Source organism: Vitis riparia, chromosome 1, assembly GCF_004353265.1.
Source record: "Vitis riparia cultivar Riparia Gloire de Montpellier isolate 1030 chromosome 1, EGFV_Vit.rip_1.0, whole genome shotgun sequence".
Lineage (NCBI taxonomy): Eukaryota > Viridiplantae > Streptophyta > Magnoliopsida > Vitales > Vitaceae > Vitis > Vitis riparia.
Genome location: NC_048431.1, coordinates 6,062,276 through 6,073,267, shown reverse-complemented (window position 1 = coordinate 6,073,267; position 10,992 = coordinate 6,062,276). Strand labels below are relative to the sequence as shown.

General features: G+C 30.1%; 1 protein-coding gene across 1 annotated transcript; it reads left to right on the top strand.

Annotated features, from left to right (window-relative positions):
- Positions 1-999: 999 nt before the first annotated feature.
- Positions 1,000-4,017, top strand: LOC117925248 (brassinosteroid-related acyltransferase 1-like). Its single transcript, XM_034844207.1, has 3 exons — positions 1,000-1,415; positions 2,440-2,901; positions 3,355-4,017. The coding sequence occupies exons 1-3, from the start codon at positions 1,281-1,283 to the stop codon at positions 3,850-3,852; spliced, it is 1,095 nt and encodes a 364-aa protein (XP_034700098.1). The 5' UTR covers positions 1,000-1,280; the 3' UTR covers positions 3,853-4,017.
- Positions 4,018-10,992: the final 6,975 nt, after the last annotated feature.

The window sequence follows — 10,992 nt, the reverse complement described above, 5'->3', positions numbered from 1 at the left end:
TTTTTGGATCTTACACTTTATATGGCAAAAGAGAAAGCTCCCACCACTGTCATTGCTAAATAATAAAAACAGAAAATGCATGTATAGGTCTTTTGTATGGTTGTCTTTGCTTTGCTAAAGCAGAAACAATAGACATCAAAACAGATAACGACCAGATGCATGTTTTCTGCTAAATTTGTCAGCCATTGGCAGGCACAAACCTTCATGGACGTAGAGTTTGCTCTTGTCCTTCCATTAAAACAAAAAAACTCTCTCTGGTCAAGGGGCCATGGAGGCCCAAAGAAGACTATAACATATCTTAACAAAGTTGATATTTAGAAATACAATGAGAGTACTACTGACTGAAGATTTGTTGACACATATACATTATGGTTTGCCGGTCATGTAACAGGATATGATAGTGATTCAACTATTTGTGTACTGGGTGGTGAGAAAAAAGTGAGAGGAAGTTAATGGAAGATGACAATGGATTGAAATGAATGGTTCTTAAAAATGCCAAACCATTCCAATATTCTTCAGCCATATTTCCTATCTCCATTGGCTTCACAAACAATTCCAATCATGGACAAGGTAGCCGACAGCCATAATAAAAGGATATAAAGTAAGCATTCACCTACCTCGAGGTAATACAAATCACTCCAGAAAACAACAAAATCCAATCACCAGCCGATCTGAAATCATAATCCATGTTACATTATAAGCGCTTTATTGTGAGTTTTTTATGATCCTAAAAGTAATTATCTGATGGAAAATGTTCTTCATTGCTAATCCCACTACTCAACTGTCCACAAAGGAAAAAGAAACGCTAACCTGGCCTAACCTGTCTAGGGAATTAGGTTTATTTTTTTAAAAGTTGACCTCACATCATACATGGTCTTGAAGCAAGTATAAGTCTAGGGCCTGGTTTTGCTCGCTTTGAATGAAGGTGAGACAGCATCAGTAATTTCTGCAAATCCATTGAAATTATCAGTTTCTTTGTAAACTATGGAGCTAAAAGTATCCTTGAAGGAAACGTTAACTCTAAGACCATGTGAACCGTCCAAAGACAAACTATAGAACTGTCTGGTTTGGACAGGATATCTCCTGCAATTCTCTACACCATCTTCTTTTATAAGCCTCAATTGAGCGATGAATTATCTTCTGAGGCGGAAGATGTTGTTGAGAGAGCTAAAAGAGCTCTGCAGAAGGTGCTTGTTTCATGGTTTCCAGCTGCAGGGAGGTTAAGGATAAACGAAGGGACCGGGAAGCTAGAGATCGACTGCAACAATGAAGGTGTGACCATGATAATTGCAGCAACTGATTCCAAGCTTGAAGAGCTTGGTCGGCTGCATGAATACAAAGCATGTTACGAGAATCTGGTTCCTCAGCTTCTAGAAGCTGCCGATGTATCAGTGAACCCACTGGTTGTTGTGCAGGTTTAGACTTGTCCATGAAGCAAAAAACCCTAGATTTATAATTTTTCTTTCTTTCTTTCTTCTTCAGCTTTTAGTTAATTTACTGATGACTTTTGTTTGTGCCATCAAGATCATGAAGTTTTCTTGACAGATTTAGCCAAGTTTAAAAAAAGAATCCCTAGCCTGGATAAGTGAAGGCTGGTATACCTGCTCATGTGGAAAACCCTAAAATTCAATTCTAATTTTCCTTTCATTATAGATTGCACCGTAAGTCCAGATGATCTGCCAAGTTACACTACTGATCATGCAGTTTTGAAGTTCTCATGCATGAATTAATGAAGAAACCCTAGATCCATGTTGTCCCTTTATTTACTTAATTCTTCCTTTAGCTTATCACTGTTTTAGCTTTGCTCCTGAAATCCAGAACCCTAGCTTTTTTCCTTTTTCAGTTATTGGATATATATACATACACACACATATATATATATATGAGTTCTTGTGTCCACTGACGGCAGTCCCTTCTTTTCTGTTATTGTGATGCTAGTATTTCTGTTTTAACCTTTTTTCTTTTCAGGACTGGATTAAGTTTGAGAGATCACTGCCTAGTTATCATGAAAAAGCTCATCAATCTCGTTGAGCTTTTCTTCTTTGATGAGTTCATAGCGGAAAGCCTAGCTGCTCAGCTTTCCCTCCCTTCATAGGTTTCACCCTGGCTTAGTACTTCAGCTAAAAAGTCTAAGTCCCAACAAAATCAAGGGAAAAAAAGAAGGAAGAAAGAAAGAAAGAAAGAAAAGAAAAGTTACACACTTAACCTGCAGGGAAAAGGGAAAAAACTTTAAAGATTAAAGATGGAAATAGAGCTTCAAGGTTTATGATTCATATTTTTTGTTTTTTCAAAGAACAGAATATAGAGGAAAGAAATGAATGCAATAACACTTTCCCACAAGTTGTTTACCTAAAATATTTTTTTTTTCCTTTTTCATGATAAGTAGATTCCATAAATTTTTTTCTTCTGTGTAATGATTAGCACATTCCCTATGTGCAGATAACAAGGTTTGCTTGTGGAGGGTTTTCAGTTGGTGTCGGTAGTAGCCATGCCTTGTTCGATGGTCCTGGAGCATTCAACTTTCTGGCATCCTGGGCTCATGTATCAAGTGGGAAAGATGAGTGTGATCTTCTTGTGCCCAATCATTCAAGAGATGGCCTTCTGCATGCTATCTATTCTCCCAATTCAAGCCCCGCAGATGCATCTTCCATATATGAACAAGACCATATTGCAGCAATTCAAGATCTCTATAGCATACCCATGCAAGCCATGGCATCCAATGACAGATGTTGGGAAACTGCACTCGCAACGTTCAGCCAAATTGATCCTCCAGGTGGGCTTCAACTTGTTACTCTCTGCATTGGGAAGGAAGTCGTAGAGACATGGAAGGGTCTAGCAATTGAACAAGGCAAGCTGTCAAAGTGTTCTACCTTTGATGTTCTATGTGCACATATCTGGAAGGTATCAAACACACAAACATCATTACTTACAGAAATCTCTATGCTAGTAGCAGTTAAATATTGTAGAGATCCACTTCCAATTGTCTAGATATTGTTCATTTTGAGTCAAAAAAACTCTCACAACTTTAAACATGTCTATATAGTTAAGAAGGGCCATGGCCATACAGTGTCTCTGGAAGACACAACTCTTGTTGTATTCCAAAAACATACATATATGTAGTGTTAGGACACAAAAGAAATAATAATAATAAAAAATAAATAAATAAATAAATAAAATCTGTGTATATATTATCCCCTTTGAGCTGCCCAAAGGGTTTACACGGCCTTAAAAACGTTTACATGATGAAGAAGAGTCTATAGATAGATACATAGCGTAGGAACTTTTTCCCTGTGTGGGATATCACAGATATAGTCATTCCTGTCAATATTGATGACTGACATTCTCACGATGCAGGCAAGAGTGAAAGCTCTTATGCTACACCCACGCACAAATATATGTTTGCAATTTCCAGTGGATTGTCGAAGCAGGATGGATCCCCCTCTTGGTAAGAACTTCACTGGAAATGCCTTTGTTCTTGCTTCAGTGTCATGCAAGGTGAGTGATCTATTACAAGAGCCCCTGCACAACACAATTTGGAGGATTCAAGCAGCAAAAGATGTGATCACAGATGAATACATCAAACTATATGCTAAGGCTCTGGAGTCCTCGGACAAGTTTTTCCCGTCTATGCGAGAACTGACAATAGTGACTGACTGGTTGAAATTTCCCTTCAATGCTCTCGATTTCGGCTGGGGAAAAGTTTCTAGTGCAGCTATCTTAGCCACTCCTGTCCCAGAAACTGCTTTTCTGATGTTAAATCTTGAACAATCTGCAGGGTTCTTAGTGAGGATAGGGATTGGAAGACAACATGTCCAAGATCTCATCACCAACTTCAATAACTTCAACTACTGATGAAATGGTGAAACTCGATCATCTCCTCCATGCAATTAAGCAGCAAGTCATGTTGTTATATGTTTCCTCTATCAAGACTTTACTTTCATGTCCACGGTTTGTAAGATGTGTAGACATCAATCAACCTGTTTGCTGAACTCGTAAGTTTTTATGATATGTATTGTAATTCTGTTGTTGGGCAAACCCACTGGACCAACAGCTTCTATTATCAGTTTGTTTATAGTTCTTTATTTTCAATATTTATAGTAGTGAGCAAGCTATAAACCCTAGATACCTCAGATCCTCCCCTCTTGGGTTTTCCCTCGTCTTCCTTTTTCAAACAAAAAATCAAGCTACACTGAAGTAGGGAATAAAGAAAAAGAGAAAAAACGCGGCATGTCTCTTGATGATTTATTTCAGACATAATCATTGAACATAAATGTTGCTTGGATGATTGTGAACAACTCTTATACATATCCTCCACCTACGAAGAGAAGAAAAAAAGTATGAAAATTGAAAATAGATATTTAATGTTCATATTTATTTGCATTCTTATTTCTCCTTGAATTGAAATGAATTATGTGGTACATACCACTTTTTGTGTTTGACTAAGAATGTAAGGTTGAAATAATTATTTGTTTTCATTCTAATATTAGATAACAATGAAAATAAGAATGCAAAAAGAATTAATTTGATAATAATATTCACACACATTGATTAAAATAATTTTTTATTTTCATAATAAAAAAAATAAAAACTCTCAAACTACACATACTTTAAAATAGTATGAGTTCCTTTGGTCATGTTTTTTTAAATTTGTTTTTAAAAATTGAGTTTAAGTTAAAGAACAAAAAGACAGTTTTCTAGTATTCTATAAGAACAAATTAAGGTGTTTGGTATGTTATTTTTAAAAATAGTTTTTAAAAATAAAAATAAAAAACTTGTTTGAATATGTTGTTTTTAAAAATAATTTTTTTTGTTTTGATTTTGTAAATATATTACAATTTCAATTTATATAATATTAATTAAATTTAATTAAAGTCTTATTAAAAATGAAAATAGTTTTGTGATTACAAATAAATTAAAAAATAAATATTTTTAGTAAAATATGAATAATAATATTATAATAAAATCATAAGTTATAGTTTTTATAAAAAAAAATATACGATTTTATTATATTAATATTTTTTAGTTAAAAAGAATAATAATAATAATGTAAAATAACAATTTTAAATAATATTTTGTTTAAAAAGAATAACGAATAAATTTCAACTTTTTAACATGAAAATTAGTCATGACTTGTATTACTTTTGATTTATTAATTATTTATTTATTTTTAATGATTAGCTATATTTTTTGAGTTCCAAATTATTTTTAAAAATTGTTGAAACTTAATATGAATTTAATACAGAGTATCACTTTATATGAAGTTTATTTTTCTAATAAAAAAATATAATTATGTATAGAAAAATATATATAATTTATGATTTTATTATGATAATACTATTCATATTGTATTAAAAAATATTTATTTTTTAATTTTTTTTATCAAAAAAATACTTTTATTTTTAATAAGATTTGAATTCAACTTAGTTTATATGACAAAAATTAAATTTACAATTTCATTTTATAAAATCAAAATAAAAAAATACTTAAAAAAATTTATCCAAACAAGTTTTTAGTTTTATAGTTTTTGAAGTGAGATTTCATTTTCGTAAAAATCATTTTTTATTCAATTTCCATTATTAATTGAGTTATTCAAATCCGGGAATAGAGGAGAAAAGGAATGGGATTTCCATTCCCACTTTTCATTTTTATATACGAGCTTAAATTTTGTATACTCCATATTTGAAATTCTAATGAATGTTTATCCTTCTCTAAATGTCTCCCAAACGCTACTCAACCAACACTTTCTCCTAATTTAAAATTTTAAAATAATAAATCAAAGAGGATTTAAAGTTCTCTTTCAAATGATATGATCCAGTGTGATTAGCCAGGCTTATACTCCAAATTTTGTACAATTTTACTTTTTTCCATCATAGAAACTAAGGCCTGGCTTATTGATATCTTTTGCAGAATTTTGAAAATATCATCACTAAGGCCTGACTTCTTAAAAAGAGAAATTGTAGGAGAAAGGCTTTTAGAAATATATATAAGAAAATCCTAAGTCAATAGACCTGGACCTAACTTTTATATCTGAACTCTGAAGAAAAGTAAATTTCTTGAAAATTTTGAGCCTCTAAAAATGATAGCTCTGAAAAATTTATTCAGCACAAAAAGACTCGAAACACCGAGTTGAATGGTCATCTTTTATTTTATTCTTGTAACATGACTCGGCACTAAATGCCCATACGCAAACGAAATAGCATCTTGACTCCAGCTCTTAAAATTAGATTCCAACTCCACTATGTAATAGCATCTTGACTCCGGCTCTTAAAATTAGATTCCAACTCCACTATGTAATGGAAGAGCATTTTTTGTGTTAAAACTGCAACATTTCAAGTCACGTTTTTTAAAATAGTTTTATGTTATTTAAAATAAAAAATATTGAAAAAATATTAAAAACAAAAACTTTTTTTTTTTTAATAGAAAATAAGATATTTTCAGATAATATATTTTAATTGTTTTATATTATTTTCAGTTGTTTTCTAAGAAAATTATCTTTTAGAATAGTTTTTTTAAAAAACAAAAAAATACAGAAAATATGTTTATCAACAAAAAACTATTTTTTATTTTTTGTTGGAACAAAATTATATTATTTTCACTTATTTTCGAAGAACTGTTTTAAAAAATAATTATACAAACATGTATAATAATTAAAAATAAAACACTGAATATAAAAATTATTTTAAAAATAGGTTAAAAACATTTTTAAGTTTTCAAATTAAATAAACTTTTATTCTACAAAAATTATAAAATAGTTTTTAAAAACTGATCTTAAAAATATCTTCTAAAACAGTTACCAAACAAACCCCAAATCTCTTACTTATACCGACAACCACAAGGAATCTATATTTCTTAAAGTTATCTTCAATTTCAAAAAAAAAAAAATTGAAAAGTGAGAAAAAAAAAATGAAGAAAAGAATGAATTTAAAAAAAAAAATTAAGTTTTTAAATTATTTTATTTACTAATTTAAATTCATTTCACTTGTTTTAATTTTTTATATAAAAATTAAAATTTTAAATATGCATAAGTGACTCCCTTAAACCTTTCCAATTTCGAATAAAAAATTATCCATAATATAAGGAGATAATGCAACTAATGAATCATCACCAGACACCATAAGAATGGATGCAGTTCATATTGGGCAGCAAGTGTTTGGTGAAGTTAATAAACCTTCATAATTTTTCGACCAACTTTTCAAGAAACACATTTCCATGAAATAAAATTTCATCATCAGCATGTGTAAGGTGCAAATTGTTTTTCTTCTTTACTTTCATTTATTAAACTTTAACAACTTTTTGTAATTATAAATCAATAATAAAGCTAAAATAGTTAAGACAAGAGTAAAATATTTGTAAATGAATCTCAATTATCGATAACATCTAGAGGAGTGATGAATGAATATTTTTAAATCAATTTGATATGATTTCCCATAATGTTAATCACTTGCCCGATTTCTTTTTTATTATTTTTTGTCCTTTTTTTCAATTTCATTGATAAGTAAGCAAATGCATAAGTAAGAATGGATGTGTCGATACTCTCCCAACATGATAGTCCATATAATCCACATACAAATGTGTCAACGGTCTCCAACCAAGATTTACAATACATTTCAACTACTAAAAAAAATGCATTTTCGCATATCCATTAACATTAAGATCAAATTAGAAATTATTTCACACTATTATAAATATTAAATGATCAAAATTTAACCAATTTTTTTAAGAAACCAACACATTAAATCAATGAAAATTTCATGCGCTAAAATAAACCAATGAAAAGAAGAGATAAAGACTAAGAAACAATGACACCAAGATTTAACATAAAAAACCTCTAAATATATAAAAAAAAATACGAACTCATAAGTGATCAAAAGTATCTATTATAAAGAAAATTAATTGAGTACAGGGATTTATCTAACCCAAAACCTTTAATCCTCTCCCAAACCACATGTCTAGTACCTTCAAATTTCAATTATCTACATAAGAAGAAATTTAGGTTTTACCTCAAAAATTATGAATATGATGTTGCAAAGTGTTCCAAATTCCTAATAAGTAAAAATTCTTTTTTATAAAAAAAATATTATATAGAATATTTTCTTAGTTGATACATCATTATAATATTAGATTTCATTATAAAATAAGAAAAGTTATTAGGAATATCTTTATAAATATTCTAGGTAAGTCATCTGGGGAAAAAGTTATGAAATAGAGATATGTTTATAGGAACTATACAAAGTTAATAGAGATGTGAGGAATAATAAAAGATACCAGATAGAATATTTTGGGAACCTAATAGTTGTATCTTAGTTCGATCATTTGTAATGTTCCCTATGAAATGTCTATTTGAAGGTAAATATGTGAAATTGGTGAGGTGAAACTTTCTACATTAATGACAAATTGGGGGAGAGTTTATTGGGGTTTAATATGAAGTTGGAACCCACTAATGTAAGAACAAAAATTTTCTTAGTTGCTTTGATGAGCCCACTAATGGGAATTATTATAATAGAATTTAGTTATTAAGTGAAGCATAAGAACACTCACTTATTATCTCATCAGTTTTGTGGTGGTTGATTAAGAGAACTAACCATATGGCTCTTAGTTGGTACTCCAATTCTTTGTTTCTTTACCCATCATATCCTAAACACTAGTTACAAACTTAGTTTGGAAAATCAAAAGGCGAAGAAGAAAAGTATCTTCCTTCAGCAATGGTCTAATCCAAGCAAAGAACTATATACTCTAGGTATGGTTCTCCATCATTGCTAAGTCAATGGTTGGCTTCATTCTCTCATTCATAGTGCCTTATTTTTATTTGATTACGATGCTTTGAGTTGGAATAATTTGACATTTTCATTTTTTACCAAGGTATGAAAGCATGTCGTCGAAAAAGGAGACACGATTATTGATGTCGCTTATGGCAATGGGTATGATATCTTGGCAATGCTCAAAATAGTTGTTGATGAGTCAGGCAAGGGTTGTGTTTATGGAATGGACATTCAAAAAAATGCTTTAGAGAACATTTCTTCATTGCTCTCATTGAATCAGTCAATTCAAATAAAGTGTTACCTTGAGTATTTTTCTTTTGTTTATCATTTCATTTTAATCGAACCATAGACTACAAAGTTATGATTCATGTACAACCACTTTATCATTTTATTTCAATATAAGATTAGATATTATAAGTTATGGTTCATGCATGGTTGGTTACTTACTAAATGTGGATAAATAATTAAAATGTTAGGTGGATATTAAAATACAAATTTTCGTTTCTTACATATTCTAAATTCTCTCTCTACAATGGTTTCTCAAAGCAAGATAAACCAAATTGTCAACAATAGACAACCTCCTCAATCTCACCATGCCCATATGAGCTGTCATTGAATAGTGCATGAAAGTCCTTAGTCAATATGATTTTGAAATTTGTAGAGCTCATTGGGGGAATAGAAGGAGATTTTATCACTATGTTCCCATCCTTTTTGTTTTTGGTCCATTTTCCCCAACAACTTCTAAGGGTTATAGAGCTTCTTCCTCTTTCACTTCCCTTTTCCAAGTGGGTTGAGTTGTGAGAAATTAAATTGGATGTGCTGGTAGAAAAAATGGTTCCCTTTTCCAAGTGGGTTGAGTTGAAAGAAATTGAATTGGATGCGCGAGTAGGAAAAATGGCCTTGGAAAGTGGGCTTTTTCTTTTGGAAAGTTTTTTACTTATCTACAAAAATAGGTTACTCTCTCAAGGAGATTTCTTACTCAACTAATTGGTTTATCTTCCAACTATTTGGTAGGGGACTTTTGTAGGAAGTTTGTCATCTCTAAAGGTTCTTTATATTTACTTATGATTTGGAATTAAATATAATTACTCATATTTATAAAATAATCATTTGTATAAAAAAAATTATAAATGATGTAAATAATTTTTTAAATTTAAATGAAGTGTAAATTTAAAAATTATTTATATATTTACAATATCAAGTTCATTTAATAAAATACTTAATTAAAAATAAAAACAACTTACAAACATGTGTTTTTGTTTTATTGGTTTTAAAAAACTCTTTTTATTAACTCAATCAAACATGTTTTTATTATTTTTTTAAAGCAAAAATTATTTTTCAAAATTCAATTCCTAAACATAATTAAATTTCTAAAAACATCAAAAACCGTTTTTAAAAATTGTTTCCATAACAATTTTCAAAAATACCAACTGAATAAAGCCTTAGAAATTGTTTTCTATTTTGCTCCCTTTCCTTTTTTTTAAAAAAAAAAAATGTTCAAAGATTTTATTAGGTTTAGAATTGGAATAAATAAGGATGCAGAGGAAGAAGAAATTAGGGTGGATTGGAGGAGGTTGGAGAAAATGTTTTTCTTTTTAAAAAATAAAAAATAAAAAAAAAGGGGTGGTGGGGGGTGTGTTTACATTTACTGCAAGCATTATTACGTGGATCTTCCCCATAGGTAAAACGATAGAATTTAAATTTTGAGAAATTGTTTTCCAAATTTGAAGACTTCGATTGTGCAGGAAATATCCAAACCAAAACATATTAGCTGTATAAGTAAATATTTTTTCTTTTTTTATATTGAAAATGGTTTTATTCCCTTTCTAGGATGAGTAAATCAAGTAATAATAAACACAACACGGAAAAGAAAAATAAATAAATAAATAGCCAGCTGGACCGCCGGCCTCGCACACGTCACCTAATTGAGTATATGTAGACTTGTCATCAAAATAAAAATCCCTGCAAACACATGATGAATCAAAGATGACCTGGCGCATTCGGTGACTAAACTAATATTAATTTATTCTTATTAGGAAAAAAAAAAAAAAGATTTAAGTAATAAGCCTACACGTCTGTTGGTCAACTAATCATAAGTAGATATTATTTAAACAATAAAATCTAGACATACTTCCGAATGTTCGGCTTACAGGCTTACACCCCCTCACATCGCATCCCGCCTATCAAGGATTTCATATTTTATTAAATTAAAATAATCATTAGAAAATTGATA